Source organism: Echiichthys vipera (assembly GCF_963691815.1).
Source record: "Echiichthys vipera genome assembly, chromosome: 23".
Lineage (NCBI taxonomy): Eukaryota > Metazoa > Chordata > Actinopteri > Perciformes > Trachinidae > Echiichthys > Echiichthys vipera.
In genome coordinates, this window is record NC_139848.1 from 2,702,535 (window position 1) to 2,719,272 (window position 16,738).

General features: G+C 43.3%; 1 protein-coding gene across 1 annotated transcript; it reads right to left on the bottom strand.

Annotated features, from left to right (window-relative positions):
• Positions 1 to 389: 389 nt before the first annotated feature.
• Positions 390 to 15,429, bottom strand: LOC310964636 (sodium/potassium-transporting ATPase subunit alpha-1). The gene is made up of 23 exons (XM_083937833.1): positions 15,291 to 15,429; positions 14,772 to 14,876; positions 11,372 to 11,431; positions 10,255 to 10,356; positions 10,006 to 10,107; positions 9,802 to 9,915; positions 9,417 to 9,551; positions 8,936 to 9,053; positions 8,579 to 8,847; positions 8,183 to 8,491; positions 7,168 to 7,302; positions 6,783 to 6,975; positions 6,064 to 6,239; positions 5,837 to 5,973; positions 5,095 to 5,245; positions 4,842 to 5,010; positions 4,566 to 4,720; positions 4,085 to 4,208; positions 3,802 to 3,947; positions 3,560 to 3,690; positions 3,327 to 3,428; positions 2,337 to 2,428; positions 390 to 583 (listed from the first exon to the last, which is right to left on the bottom strand). The coding sequence occupies exons 1-23, from the start codon at positions 15,300 to 15,302 to the stop codon at positions 555 to 557; spliced, it is 3,066 nt and encodes a 1,021-aa protein (XP_083793959.1). The 5' UTR covers positions 15,303 to 15,429; the 3' UTR covers positions 390 to 554.
• Between the last annotated feature and the right edge of the window lie 1,309 nt (positions 15,430 to 16,738).

Genomic DNA, 16,738 nt, shown 5'->3' on the forward strand with positions numbered 1-16,738 from the left:
ACGTAGCAGATAAGACTGATTAGTCAATCAACAGAAAATGATCTGTTGTTGATTGTGACAGAAAATCTAACACTTACATTTGATTTAATTTCCCCTTTCTGATGTCTGAAACATCTCATTTGCTTCCCAAAGTGTTGAGAACTCTTTCTTTCTCCATCATAATCGTGTTTTTTTAAATTAACCCCAGAAGTTTAGGAACTGTCGTGTATGCTAATCCCTCTGCGCGGGTCACCGGAGCTGACTCACCGGCACATATCTACTGACCCTCGAAACAACATCCTGTATCAATTCCCTGAAAAGCTGTTTTTCTATCTCCTACGTCAGCGGAGCAACAACAAGAGTGTTAGCAGAAAAAAGAAACTAATTACCAAGCAGCCTGGATGTACAATGGTACGGAAATGTTTTATTGTGAATGACATTTACATGAAAATATTCTGAATTCATCCATGCTTTGTGTTTTTGGGGTCTGACTGACATCGCAGACAAATATGTAACATGGCAGTAAATAACAATGAAACACTGACTGTGCCCTTTGTGACTTGTGTCGTGTTGACTCAGTAGTACGTCTCTTGTTCCACCCAACCTGCAAAGCAAAGGACACAAAATTAGGAACAGTCTTTTGGGACGTTTCGCCACATTCAGGGTCTAAATCCTCGCTAATGAAAAAGACCGTGCTGCAGGATGACATCGTCCCTCATGTCGGCTGACGGTGATTCAAAGAAATAGGAGCAGACTGGGGAGCGTGAGCAAGACGCGTCCTGAATTTGGAGCCGAGTCTCTCGTCATGATGCCATGAAGAGATGCGTACTGCGGGGGCATTGCTGCGTTTTTGTTTGTCTCACAGTTGCTAGTGAGATGATGACATCATCCTCGAGGCCGTTCAGGTGACTAAAAGGAGAACTCTGACCTGATTTGGCAGCTCAGACAAAACAAGGAGCTGTGGTCTGGATCACATCTAAATTGTTACTATAAATAAAGTTTACAGATTTCTTTTACCCACAGCAATCAGTGTTTACTTGACCAGCTGTTCATATTCACTTTGACCATATGTTGTGTCAGGAAAGAGACACACGACCAAGGTGTACATGAATGATTTTGGATGTAAACCCACATTACGTTGAAAACCAAGCAATTTCCAAGAGTCTATTTGAATTTAAGCTAATTTAGCTCTAGCATGAAAAGCACTTGCAGACTTTGTATGAACCCCATTAGTGTCCTATTAGGAGTCAGTGTGACTCCAAGGTGTGGATGCTTGAATTATGTGATTTAGTATATTTTGCCAGGCCTCACTGAGCCCAAAGCTACATTTTTATATTTTATGTTTAGGCCTTAAACACTGGAATCATGGTCTCCACTTTTGAATGAAACCGTCATTTAGCCCGGTATTAAAATAATGAGTTAGTTCAGGGCCGTGTGGGAAAATCTTCATTCGAGGAACTTCCTGAAATCCCAAAAATGTAAACTGCGTCAGTTCGACTTGTTTTTTTTCTGCCTGATCCATTATTCACCGTGGATAGGCAATGGGATGTTCACTGATCTGTGCTGTGAGGCTCAGATGTTAACACACTCTCCCATACTGCTGCACACACACAGCTGCATCAGAGCCAGCCCTGCATGCAGGTTCTGCTCAGCTACGTGGGTGGAACGAGGCATTAACAATGGCAGGGTCGAGCGTTGGAATCCCACTGGGCTCTGCCATCTGCCACGGTTCACTGGTCTGTATGGAGGCGCAGTTGTGGCAGGAATCAGCTCATGCTAAATGGACAAACGGTGTTCCCTAACCTTGCAATAAATCATTCTCTAATAAACCGCTGTTCTTGCACACTGTACTTTATATCATGACCCACAGAAATAACATGGACGGTGGCCGGTTTTTATGTGTGCGGGGTAAATTCATCTTGGTCAATTCTAAATAATACACTGATGTTCAAATGTGCACTGCAGTTGAATCCCTGGTGTCATAGCAACATGTATTAAGTGATAACCCGGGCTTAAAGAATAAATTGTGGCTGCCCTGGAAAAACATCTCCAAAAATCTTCATGGGCGGGGAGAAATAACCTTTCCACATCGCATTTCTCAGCTAACCCAGTGGGTTATAAATGGTTTATTTAAGCTTATGAGGTATCAGACTCGTCTTAGACCATAGAGGAACACGTCAATCAAAGTGTCATAATGTGAAGACACGTGTTTTTCTATGGAAAGCAACAACATTTGATGGGACAGAACTTTTGATATCTCATTTGGCAAACATGAGATAACTCTATCCCCGTCCAAATACGTAAACAAACCTTAAACCGCCTAGAAAGGCACAAAGAAGAGTCAGTAAAGGTCTTACCGCCTGGGTTGCGTCTGAGGATATATCTTCTGGCTTCATCATACAGGAAGATGAGGAGGGAGTAGGGGAAGGCACAGAACCACCAACATGGCCTAAAGTATGACACAGACACAGAGATTGAGCTCACACCGGGCTGTTTTAGAGTGTCTGAAAGGCATTTACTGACTTTTTTAGACACATTTTATGTTAAGTTGACAGAATAGTTGCTGGAAATGTTCCATATCTCAGACTTTCTTTAGCAGCAAGTACTTTTCCATATCACATAAAAAGAGATCCTCAAAGATGAAGACAAAAATAAAAGAGAGAACAAAACAAACACAGACTAGACAGAAACACGAGACGAAAACTCTCTCAGACGGAGCAAGAGAAGCCAAGGTTAGTTAAACATCAGCAGCCACCTGAAGAGAAAGGTGATGCGTGGGTGGGGAGACGGATGAAAAGGTGGTGAGGAAGAAAGGAGAAGCAGGAGTACAGGGAGACGCAAAACAATAACAAGGAGAAAAAGACGAGGAGATTTCATCTGCGTGTGAAACTCCCGAGCTAATGAGCCAGTCGTGCTTTTTACCGCTTTCTATTTTTCTCTGTCGGGTAAAGAACCTCATTAGTACAGTAGCTCTTCCGCTTCATTCTGCCTCTGAAGTGGAAATTTGTGGTGACACTTGATAATATCCACCTTTTTTTAACAAGATAATTAAGGTAAAACAGCCCTGACTTAAGCATAACCATCAGGGAATGTGAGAAAAACAATCTCAAAGCGCGGTCTGCACTGATGGGCGAGGAGACGTGCAGTGAATAGGAGTGAATTAACAGAAAAAGGATTTCATGGATTACCACTTTAATAAGGATATACTTAATGCATATTGTGCTCATATATTCACCAGCATGAATGAAAAGAAAGGGTGGAAAATGAGCACCGTTTTAGTAACTCCGGAGGGAAAAATCCTCATATGGTTATATGAAGTTGAGACAAAGTGTGTGTGTTTTACTCACTTGAGAGGGTACATTCTGAGGGCAACGTCCATGCCCGGGCAATAAGACAGGAAGGCAGCCAGAGCTGTCTCTTCAAACAGACCGAAGATGAGGATACGGTTCCTGTGGAGGCAAAGAGTCAACACAGTTAGAACAGCTGAACTAATGTGTTCCTGTTATCAACATGATCTTTCCACACTGGGATAGTCACTGTCTGTACTTTAAAGGTCCTATATGTCTTCATGTGTACATACTTCATTCCTTGTTGCAGGATGGAGTTCCTCCTGGTCTTACAGATGATCAGATCGGCCCACTGGACGACCACTATACTGGCGAAGAAGGCTGTGTGACACGTGAACTCTACGATCTTTCTGCGCTCGTATGTCTGGTGGATAGAAAAGAGAAAAAGATGAGCTCATTTTCCTCTTCTGTTCTTCTACACTGTTCGTTTTAGCTTGACTTGACGGAGCATGTCAGAAACACGAGCATTACTGACCCACTGTTGTCCGTAGCTGTCTTCCAGGTCATTTACATATTTGTCATCCCACAGCACTCTGATCCCCAGCAGGTCAGCGGGGAGGAAGCCGTTTTCAGCCAGGATCACAAAGTAAGTGAAGAACCCAGCTGTGGCCTGCATCATACCTGACAGAGAGGAGCAAAGAGCAGTTTAACTTTGATGGGTGCGCTGCCCCGCCACAAGATGCAAAATAGGTCAAATGACAACTATCATTTCTGTGTCCACACCTAAACATCATTTAAATACCACTTGGCGTGCTTACCGATCTGTCCGTAGGCTATGCTGATGAGCCTCTCGTTCACAAGTTTGTCTGTTTTGGGGTTTCTGGGCTGCCTCTTCATGATGTCACTCTCAGCTTCTTCATAAGCCAGGGAGATGGCAGGGACCTGGGGAACAACAAGTCAATAGTTACAATTACCGCCATGTTGTGGTTGTATGCCTCCACCAACCAGTCGAGTTGCAGTTAACATCCATGTCTGTCCAGACTCAAATCAAGTGAAGATTTTAAAGGAATTTCATGAAAGTTATTAAGTGTATTTTGGGGGGAAATGTGGACGTTTTACACACGTCTTCATCTTCACAGCACAAAAGATCGACACAATTGGGATTTTGAAGTCCCAGTGACCTTGACCTAGAGTATTTTCAGTCTCTTTGTCACATAAATTTGATTTTATGATGACTTTCCCATGATTAAGGACTTGTACGATGTAAAGAAATAAGATGCCCATAGTCAAAGAGCTCACCATGTCAGTTCCCAGGTCGATACAGAGGATGGTGACGGTTCCCAGGGGCAGGGGGATGTTGGCGATGATGAAGAGGAGGAAGGGTGAGATCTCAGGGATGTTACTGGTCAGAGTGTAGGCGATGGACTTCTTCAAGTTGTCAAAGATCAGACGGCCTGACAAGAGTAATTCACAAATTAATAGTGCAAGGGAAATCCAACAGTTACAGTGATGCTTTCTGTAGTCTGTATTTCCATATTTCTGTAGGTATAATTAGGTATAATCATTATGTCTTACCTTCTTCCACTCCTGTAACAATGGAGGCAAAGTTGTCGTCCAGCAGGATCATGTCAGCGGCCTGCTTGGAGACGTCAGATCCAGCGATCCCCATGGCGACGCCGATGTCAGCCTTCTTTAGAGCAGGAGAGTCGTTCACACCGTCACCTGTCACAGCCACAATGGCTCCCTGGGAGGAAAAAGGAGTGTTAGGATGTCCATTTCTGAAGGTTTCTGAGTCCAGTTCGTGTCTTAAATTGTCTTTGACACTGACCTGTCTCTGGCAACCTTCCACGATGATCAGTTTCTGCTGAGGGGAGGTTCTGGCGAAGACGATTTCAGTGTGGTGTTTCAGAACATCGTCGAGCAGCTCTGAGGTCATTTCTTTCAGCTCTCCGCCGTGGACAACACAGGCCTTGGCATCCCTGGAGAGGAAATCACAGCAGCATTAGGACGACAGTTGTAATCTCACATCCTGTCTCTGAGCAAAGCTAATCACGGGGTGTAATCAGGGCTATGCAAACAACAAAATCATGGGGAAACAGGAAATTCCTTTACAAAACAGACAGCATCAAAGAAAATTAAAGCCTTGTCAGCAAAAAACTAGACTTAGAATAAAGTGCTGCACACCTCGAGGACCTGCTGAAACATTAGACTTTCACGTCAGACAATAAAAACATTGTTGACATTTTTCTAGGACTGTTCTTTACTTGGGTATTTGGGAACAGTGTCTTTAGCATCTGTGATCTGAACAGACTAAACTTTGTGATTAGGAAAAGTAAAGCCACCAGCTCTCACTCACATAGATTTATTGGTCTGCAGTCAAATAAAAGGAAAAGCCTTTTTGGCTGACTAGAGTGCATGGCCTCGTTGACCGATGCTGATTTAATTTGGCTCTATTAGTACAAGTATTAGGAAGAACTGCCACAGAAGAAGAACTGAAATGGCTCCTGCTCACGAGAAGTGCTCCTTAAGCACGACTTTCCTCTGCCAAAAATACCAATAAGCGTACTGACCTGGGGTTGACCTCTGACACGGGTACATTCAGGCGGGCAGCAATGTCTTCAACTGTCTCGTTGCCTTCAGAGATGATACCCACGCCCTTAGCAATAGCCTTGGCTGTGATGGGATGGTCACCTGTAACCATGATAACCTGAACGAGAAGAAGTTAAGATGAGATATTTTGCGGTCTTGAAGTAATACATACATGTACTGTACACCTGAAAAGACCACAGTTACATACCTTGATTCCAGCGCTCCTGCATTTGCCAACAGCGTCGGGCACAGCAGCACGAGGAGGGTCAATCATGGACATGAGGCCGATGAAGCAGAGTTTCTCAGTGGGGAAGTTCACCTCCTCAGTGTCAAAGGCAAAGCCCTCTGGGAACTGGTCATCAGGGAGGTGTAAATGGCAGAAACCTGAGTAAGAAAGGAAGGAAATGCTCATCAGGAATTCACAGATAGCTTCTTCTCCACAAACTAACTAAAGACATAAGGAGGAAGATATAAAACGGAGCTATTTTTGAGGCATCTGTTGGAGAAATTGTGGATTTTCTATGGCCAATCGCTTTCACGTTTTTTCCGGCCTGTCCGAAAATCCAGTCATCCTTGAGAAAAGTGGCTACTGGGACAAATCAAATACTTGGGGTGGATTTAGACTTCTCTTCTATATCTTGGTGAAATACCAGAAACAGTCCAGCATAAGGATAAACACTTATTTAAGATACACAATTTACTGTATGGAGAGACTCACTTTTGTACTAAGGCTTCAGTTGGAGAAATGTACTGAACGCTGGGAAAAATGGATTGTGTTTGCACCTTGAATGATGTGACATTTTGCCATGATGTATGTGTAAAAGAATACTTTGACTTTAACAGTACCACCCATGATGATCTCATGTTCTTTGTACAAGTTCTCTGTACATGAAAGTAAATAAATAAATAAATAAAAAGTTGAAATACCCAGCACTCTCTCTCCAAGTCCTCCCAGCTCAACATATGCGTTCTGGAAAGCGTCTTTCATCTCCTCGTCCAGAGGCTGCTCTTTGCCGTGCATCAAGATGGTGGAGCAGCGGTCCAAAATCCTCTCTGGGGCGCCTTTCATCACCAGCAGGTGCTTGGTCTCGTCGGGAGTCGTATTCTTGTGGATGGAGAGCTGCGGGACGATAAGAAAGTTTTTGTTTTAAATGCCCCAATCCCAATTTTACTCTATGCTGCTACGACTTTATCAAAAACGGGTCAATAAAGACACAGATGAACCCAACCACTAGAGGGCGTGAATCAACATTTGCAAAGTTTTGGGGTATTGAAATCATGTAGACGCTATGGGAAGCTGTGGGTTGTTTACCTGGTATTTGTTGGTGGAGTTGAAGGGGATCTCAGAAATCTTGTGGTATTTGTCTCTCATGCCGCCGACAGATCCACAGCAGAGCTCAATGCACTTCAGCAGGGCAGCTTCTGAGGCGTCACCGGCTACGTCTCTCTTTGGATTGGAGCAAAGAAGAAAGAGTTAGATGAGTGGGTTCGACCTAAATTGTGGATCATGTTGGTCGTTCTTTATTTAGAATATATTGTATATGAACATGGATATCACACAGATCCTACACTTAGAATCACATTTGATAAAAATAGCGTGTTGCTGATTCACATAATATAATAAATATTCAGGGCTCGTAAAGTGCTTGAGAGGAAAATTCAAGCACTTTTCAGAGACTCAACTAAAATAATCATCACATCTAAATTGTATTTAATCACGAAAGTCAAAGTCATATTCCTAACCTTGAACACATGATGGTTAAAATGAAGCAATTTCAAAACTTTGTATGAGCTCTGACCACAGATTTAGAGATATTGGGTGAGCAACAACTCATTTCATCCTGCTCCCACTGTGCAATTTGCAAAAGAAATATACTGTTCTGCACTCATTAAGAAATAAAACTGGGTCTGTCTGGCCACCTCTTGCCACAGTGGCAGCTCTATATTTCTGGAAAGGCCTTTAATCATGTTGAGTGCTTTTTATAAAGATTTGTAGTGCAATCTGGCTACATTTGTATTTTGTTGTTTCCAAAAGGTTTCTTGCCAAGTCATAATGCCAAGTCACTTCCCACACAGTCACGGCAGTTCAGGATTGATATGGGTGTTGTATCCAATTCAACAAAATGTTTTACAGAGGAACAATTTCCATGATGATGAGGGTGAATTTTGCTCTGTGATGTTAAACCAAAACTCTAACGTAAGCCAAAGTTATTGATATCTTTTCCCCCTGGTGAATAGATTAGACTCTTTTGTTTTGTCCAGAATGGGTGAACCAGAGCAAAACTGTTTCGTGTCTGGTCACCATAAGAGTTTAATAAACTCTTCACCTTCAGGATGGGGACGTTGGACTGCTCTGCCAGGAAGACGGCGCGGTTGCAGAGTCCGGCGATTCTGGCCAGGGCGGCCCAGGTGGCAGAGCTCCTGTCGAAGGAGGCCCCGCTCTGGTTCTCTGTGGTGTCGGCCTCGTGGATCTGGTTGTCGAACCACATGTGGGCCACGGTCATCCTGTTCTGGGTGAGGGTGCCGGTTTTGTCGGAGCAGATGGTGGAGGTGGAGCCCAGGGTCTCTACAGCTTCCAAGTTCTTCACCAGGCAGTTCTTCTTGGCCATACGCTTAGCAGTCAGGGTCAAACACACCTAGAGACAGAAAATAAGTGTTTACAGCTTTAATATATATCCAGTCTTTGACTCTGAGACTCAGAAATGGTCAACAACACAACTCACAGTGACGGTAGCCAGGAGACCTTCTGGCACGTTGGCGACAATGATACCGATGAGGAAGATGACGGCCTCCAGCCACCCGTACCCAAGGATGAGGGAGAGGACAAAGAAGGACACACCAAGGAAGACGGCCACGCCGGTGATGATGTGGATGAAGTGCTCGATCTCTTTGGCGATGGGAGTTTTGCCGCCCTCCAGACTGGAAGCCAAGCAGGCGATACGACCCATGACGGTACGGTCTCCAGTGTTGATGACGATTCCTTTGGCGGTACCTGGAGAGAGCAAGGGGGATTTTTGGGTAATACGTTACAAAATTAAAGGCTTAAAAATGAGATTTCTGTGTTTTGTTAGTCATCTTACCTTCAACGCAGTTAGTGGAGAAGAAAGCAATGTTCCTGGTCTCCAGTGGGTTGTCGTTGGAGAAGTCAGGAGTACGAGTTTGAGGCTCTGATTCACCAGTCAGAGATGAGTTGTCCACCTGAAGAGGAGAAAAAGTAAAGCAAGAATGAAACACAAAAGATAACAGTGACATAACGGCTACAGGAAAATGAAAAAACAATGACTGTCATTGTTGGTATTGGACAGAAGAGGGAAAATAGACACATCAGGGTCAAAATAAAACTTTGATTTAGACCTTTGAGGGAGTTAAGAGGAAGTAAACTGATGCTTTATTAACCCCAACATACAGTATTTCCTATCAGATGTTAAGCAACTTTGACAATGACTTACTGAAAAACTGTACAGTGTGTGAGTTAGTCATGATTCATTTACTCTGCCAATATCATAATCAAAAACTTTGATAACACATCAATATTTAATTGCTTTTCTTTGAGTTACGGACCTTGCAGCCGTGAGCAGAAATGACTCTCAGATCGGCAGGTATCCTGTCTCCGCCTTTCACCTCCACTAAATCTCCGACCACCACCTCCTCAGCGTTGATGCTCTTCTTCTCGCCGTCACGGATGACCAGGGCTTGCTACGAGAACAATGTTGAAATACACAGGGAACAGAATTATACATGCACTGATTCTCAGCGGCAGAAGAGCAGATGATAAATGGAAAAATGTGTCATCGATGTGGTAACGCTGATGAAGTAATGCTGCTCCTTAGTCTTGTGCAACATGGCACTGGACATCCTACTGTGTCCACTTTGTAAAACATTGAAAGTGAGCTTTTCAATTATACGGGTTTTGTGCAACGTAGATTTGAAGGTAAAAGAAACTGACCTGTGGGACCAGGTTCTTGAAGGAGTCCATGATCTTGGAGCTCTTGGCCTCTTGGTAGTAGGAGAAGCAACCAGTGATGATGACGACAGCCGAAAGCACGACACCAAGGTACAACTACAGTAAGACAGAAAAAAGCTTAGTCGGTTGATCCTTGCTGGTATTGATTCATTACTTAATAGCCCACACCGACAGACACCTCCTTACATTATCGTTAGCTGGCTCGTCTTCTGAGGCAGCCTGGATACCGTACGCGAGGAAGCAGAGGATAGCACCAATCCACAGCAGCATGGAGAAACCACCAAACAGCTGCAAACAAGAGTTAAAAAAAACAATTCAGCTTCTGCTTTCAGTGTCTGCAATGAATCAGAGTTAATTTGCATTTCTAAAATTTGAATATGCAACACAGGTTTGTGTTTTGCATGCAACTGGAGGGGGAGTTTCAGCAACTTTTACCTGTCTACAGAACTTGACCCATTCAGGTGTTGTGGGAGGAGGTGTGAGGGCGTTGGGGCCATCTCGGGCCAGGACCTCTTTTGCTCTGGAGTTGGAAAGACCCTAAATAGAGACACAAAAACCGGTTTGACACACTGGGTTGGCAGAAAAAAAGAGTGTGTGATTATGCATGTGTAAATGAAGAGAAAACCTGTGAGTCCAGTTTTTTGCACTGCTACTCTATAGCTTTGCCCTCATTTACTGGAGGTAAACACTACGAAGGAGCGACATGTTTCCTGCTCAACTGCTTCATTTGGTTAATGGATACACCGCTATGACTTCAGGAGGTGGTGGATTATAGTTTGGTTCAAACAAAAACAAAATAAACAGCATCCACAGGAAGAAAGAGGTCATTTGTGTCTGTATAATCAGACAGCAAAACCCGTCAATCAGAGTTTGTGATGTGGAAAGAGTGATGACAGCCAGAGATGAAGACAAGACAATCAGGTTGTATCAGATATCGTTGAGCAGCGCGTACTTCAACAAGGTCACGGTCACATTATCTTACAGTTAAAAAAAAATGGAGACGAATTAGGAGCAAAGTTTGACTGAAGGTCTCTTTGGAAGAGTGAAAGGCAACCTTCTTTTCTTGTTGGTAGGGTCAATAAGACCGGTGTTCCTGCGTGAATGAAGTCTTTGTTTTGGGGCAAACTCAGACAGATCAGATTTCAGCGGATAATCAGCATCAGTGAAGCATTCGGCCAGTGCTGGGCCGTATTGGGTTGTGTAATAGGATTCTGTGTGTACGTCCTCAGCGTGAAGAGCATGGTCGAGAACACGGACATTACATTTTGTGTTGCAGCTGAGGTTGAAATTCAAATTTGAGTCTTTTCTAATATATGTTTAGTCTGTCTAATATTTGTTGTTTGTATATCTGGAGTTTTGTAACAAAAATAATTCCCCCACTGTGATTTTTAAGGCAGACACCAGAGAGTGAGATAATGCTTCAACACATGATGACAGTATCTGTGCATAGTTGTGCTTCTGACCTCAGTTTGTTCTGCGAGATCTTCCCTCTGAACTTATCTCACACACTCTAAAACAAACACACACACACACACACACACACAGGACTCACCCTGGCTAGGTCGGTTCCATATTTTCTGTGAAGTTCATCCAAGGTTAATTTGTGATCATCCTATGGAGAGAGAGAGAGAGAGAGAGATATTGAGAGCATGGAATAAAACCAGCTAAAATCCCTTAAAACCACAGATATTATCTCCTTTGAGGATTAAAAAAATGTCCTGTCATGTCCTCCAGAGTGACACAGGGGACATAAAGATGACATGGCGGGATTATGGGTGCATGCCATTCCATACAGTGTGATTTTAAGATTAGTCAAAGCAGACCTTAGAGTAAAACTAGAGTCTGCTGATGATTGGAAACTGGAGCTAAGCCTCCATGAGCCCAGTCACGTATGGACTCATCCAAACAGTTTGCTTGGAGCAAACAGTCCATCCAGCCGAATCAATGCCACCCATCTGATACACTGATGTTTGCTCCCAAGAGTATTGCTCATGTGTGTGACATTTTGGAGGAGCCCACTCTGTCAGAGCTGAACTCACGATTTGATTTGATTTAATCGGCAAAGGTAATTATTTGATTGTAGTACTGTACTGTACAGAAGGGTTCATACATTCATTTTATATGAAAGAGCGGGGGTAAAAAATGCAAATGAACAACCAGAGAGCTGGCCCATTCGTGTGCCTACACTGTGTTTTCTGAATAACGCCTACAGCCAGGGAGTGAATAGAGATTCTTCCAGTGTCATTTGGATGATCTGCAATGATATCTGACTCCCACCTTTCATTCTGTCATACTGTGAAACTACAAAGTACTGTCATTTTTCTACACGAGGTTGAAACATCCCATGTAAAGATGCCCACGTTGGTTCCACTGGTGGCTTACTGACCTCACAGGCGACTAATTATTGTTGTTATATTGAATTGTTGCTGAATTGTCTACTTCAGTATAGAGTTGATTTTTTCTCTACATTCTGTCAAAATACAACGAGTCCACATTACACACATGTAAAGTACGTCACATTGTAGCCAATTTCCATCATATGATTTAACATTAGCCTATTATATGAATTACATGTTTATTTATTTAAAACTGACCCCCATTTGTTAAACAGATGACCGCTGTGTTCTCAGAGACTGTTTGTTCAAAGTGAATGAATGAAGCATCAGTTTACAGCACTCAGTGACAATGACCTATTATATTATGTAAGTCCACGTCTACATTGACCTTTTAAAGTAATGTTTCACATACACTATTTGGACTATATGTATACTGTACAGTATACCGTATGAAATGTACATTTACGTAATGTGAATGTGACGTCCCTAAGCCGTTAATGGGTGAACATTTATGTGCACTCTTTACGCTTGGTGGAGGAAATGGGTGTGATTGCACGGTTTTGCCTCCACTGCCACTGCTTTGCATTATAACAAGCGAGTCTTCCAAGCCAAATGTGCCGTGGATAGTGTGTCATCACATGCACCACACTGCTGCGGCTTTTTTTGACAGTTTGTCAGCAGCTCTTTTGAAGTCTGTATGGGAAATTTCCTCAGTGGATTTGATTCTCCGGCTCATAAACACTTAGTTTCTTCTGGACACCACTGATTGAAATGCACATGATTCTATATTTAGCGTTTTCTGTTGGACTTTGTCACATTTGATCAAATCACCGGCTGCTTTATGTTGCTATGGGAACAGTCGCAATTGTCTTTAGCTGGACTTTGAGGCCTCAGTTAATTGTATGATGGGGCAAATATAATGGTGCAATAATGATTAACATGTCGGCTCCGTAGAGACCGCATTACTGTTTTACAACTGCCCAATATGCTATTATTCTTTAACCATAGGTCCAATTATCAATACATGCCAGTAAAGCACTGTTGTCCTTTCTTGTTGCCAAAGTCAAACTTTCTGATGCACTTTCCGCAGGTGGGAGACACCAAAGACACCGCCTGCTGTTAATTGCAGTCAATGATATGCTAAGTTTGTGGGGTTATGGCAGACTGGCGATACGGTTGCTATGGCATTGAGATGTCCTTCAGCGGCGGCAGGACTTTGAGATCTGGTTAAGACGTACTGAGGACAATAATCATTAATACGTCACCTAGATGGGGATTTTATTGCCTAATGACCTGTACTTGGTGACCTAGTGGGTGACATTGGGCAGTGATTAAAGAATTAATTATAAAACTGGCAACAAGCCACGACAATAGTATTCTATTTTAATAGTAGCTTTTGTTACTTGCAGGTTACTTTACTTCAGCAGAACTGCAACAAACTGACAGCATCAATCTGCCTTCGCTTGATGACCTTGTGAAAGTCAAAGCTCAGTTAACATCTAAAATTCAGCGAAAAAATACAGAAAGTGTCTTTATATTATCAAATCATGAGCGGGACACTCACTACTTTGTGTTTTAATGAACACGAGACCGGCCGCTGCCTCCGTGTGAGGTGAACTTGTGAAGGACACTATCTTAGGGACGTTAAAAGCAGCTTTGTCTTTAACGAGACAGAGGACTTGTGTAGAGCTCTGGTAAAACTCTTAAGAAGAGATGTATTCTTTACAGCTACAGATGAAACATTAATACCACCTTTAATCCACTTATTTTTGCCTTTTAAATGCCACCATTGTACAAGAAATACTTGAAATCATCATTCAATCATTCATTAGCCCTTCTCGTTGACTTGGGGCCTCACTGACCTTGGGAAATGACCTCCGCACACTGCAGACATACACTCAGAAAAAAGCTGACACCAGTGGAAATTTGGCAACTAACTGTTACACACAGGAAACCCATCTAAACCTCAATGCATGCAACAGCTCAATGCACCCAGCGTGGCTGAGGGCAGTTTATTATCTGCGTGTGGCTTGAGATAAAAGGAACTGCACATGATCTGAAGGTTTGAGAGGAAATCAAAAGCAGAATAATATACGTTTACTGGCCGCGGCAAAGGGGCGACTCCATGTGTTTTCAAGACAGCAATGCCAAGAGCGTCTCGGCCAACATTTCACGGTGAAAAACTAATCTGGATAAGCGTGTCTTAGAAGTTAAGTATAGCTGTGAACCCCTTAATAACATGTGACAGGATATTCAGGAGTGTAAGCAGCAATCTTTATGAAATACGCAGCAGACAGCTACATCTCATGTGACTGGCCAGGAGGTCAGTGGTTTGTCTCAGCCGTGACCGTATCATTGCTGTGACTGATGGCAGTGACTTACGGTGACCAAGAGTGTTAACATGGTCTGAATAAGGCTATCATTAAGAATGAGGCTACCAATGTGTATGGGGGACATGGTTGTAAAGTTCAAGAAGGTCATTCTATTTAACGCCTGTCCCTTTTAGTTTGACTTAAGGCGGATTTTGCAAGTTACAAACACATTTTCAGAGTTTAGGTAGTGCCTTACTGAAACAGCAGCAGTCAAAGACAATTATAGAGAGGTTTGTGTACTCACCAGGTCAACTTCTTTCTTCAGATCTTCCATATCCTTCTCTCCTTTCTTCCCTTTCTTCCCCCCGCCATCTGAGGTTGCCGCCAGTTTGTACTCTTCTTTCCCTCTCTGTTGTGAAGAAAGTGAGACATAATAAGCTGCTGAATAAGACCGAGCACGTGCGGGAAGGTTGCTCTGTAGCTTCCTCGTAAGTTGCACAGGCAAGAGCACAGAGCAGTGTTAACTTTACTGTTCAAACATGCTGTAAAAATGTGTGTTAATCATTGTTGGAAGGATTGTGAATGACTCTCATAAATGTCTCCAATTTGAAAGAGTTTGAAGAGTGCCCTAAAACTGTGAAACTGCTTGAGCAGCAGATTTCAAAACAGAGGTAGAAAGTACTTCAGGCAATCTACAACTGTCCCGCTTGACGAATAGTTCGGTCTGAGGTCAAAACTGAGGAAACATAACCGGCTTAATTTTAACCTAAATCCAAAGACTTAGAAACTAGTCCAAAACATATGACAAAGCTCCAGTACTTACTCCCAGCCCCATGGTTGCAACGCAAGTATGGGAACAGTCAATCCAATTGTCTTTTTAAATTGCAACTTTCCCACTCCGCCTCTCTCTCTCTCTCTCACGCTCTCTCTCTCTCTCTCAGCCCTGTTGCGCCTTGTGTCTTCCGCACTACCCAGAGCAGAGAAGATAGGTTGTTTCACATTAGCATACCTTTATACCCTCAAGTGGCTCACCTGCTCCGAGGGGTGGAGCTTGGGGGTGGGGAAGGTTGGGGGTGTGGGGGTGGGAAAGGTTGAAACTTGACAGGTGAGTAGTAGTGTTGGGGAGGGGAGTGGGGGTGAGGGAGTACCGGGGGAGGGAGGCAGTTGTGGAGGAGGAGGAGGCGTGCAGGAAAAAGGGGAGGGGTGCATCTTGCTCAACTTCCTTGTTTTGTTCTCACTGCTTCCCGTCCTCTTCTTTCACTCTTGCATTTAGACTTTTCTCACTCCATTCCTCTTTTTACATTAAGCATGAATTTACACCTCGACTTGCAACAGGTAGGTGGTGTGGACGACCATATGCCCGCACCCTTCGGCATGAATCCCTGTGCGTCTGTCTACTCTACCGTTTGTGTGTGTGGTTAGTTTACAGTACAAACAGGGATGAATGGAAAAAAAGATAGCGGAACAGTGAATGAGAGACAGATGGAGATTAAAAAGCAGAGGTAGAAAGGTGAAAGTCCAGTTCTGCCCAGAGCTAAATGGGGCGTCAAAGAGTAAAAGGTGAGCAGCTGATTAAAAGTGACTCTCTTTTCCTCAAAGAAAAGAAAATGAGGATGCACAAAACCAAAGATCACAAGTGGAATTCAAAGGGAGGAATCCACTGAGCCTTTGCCCTTCTGTCTGAGGTCAACATGCCCTGTAAAAAAAAACTACCTTGTATGTCCTACCGACATCAGGAAAAGTCAAAGGACCAGGACTGGAATGTCTTTTACGATGCTAAACCATTGTGTTTAGCATAGAGTCACAGTGAGCCCAGAAAAGTCCTTGGCTGAATGCCTGCTGCACCCACACAGGATTATTACGCGTTAATCATCCTGATAAACACACAGCAATCTGGTTTGAGACCCAATCTGTGTAGAGTCCTCTAAGAGTGCAGGTTAGATTTCTCATCCAAACTTGGGCGAAGATCAGCTGATACTAAACTGAAATGGATATTAATTCTTATTGAACTGATTGAGCTGATATCAGGGCACCTGTAAGCCTCACATTCCTGTGGTTCGGATGAATCTAAAGCGAATCCATAAAGTTTAACTGAGAGGGTTTTGAATTAATGATTGAGCCACACAATGCCCTGGGGAAAAAAGGTGTCCTTGAACAGACAAAGGGTTTTCTCAACTCAACAATTGTGCAGGAGACGCACTGGACAAAAGCTTCCTGGCCCAGCTTTTTTTTTCATGGCCGCCACCTTAGCTAATGACCCTGAAGTCCCGT

Coding starts and splice junctions, on each gene's coding strand:
- LOC310964636 (XM_083937833.1), bottom strand. Junction 10,108..10,254: donor GGGTCAAGTTCTGTAGACAG/GTAAAAGTTGCT, acceptor TCTTGTTTGCAG/CTGTTTGGTGGTTTCTCCAT. Junction 4,209..4,565: donor TCGACCTGGGAACTGACATG/GTGAGCTCTTTG, acceptor GTTGTTCCCCAG/GTCCCTGCCATCTCCCTGGC.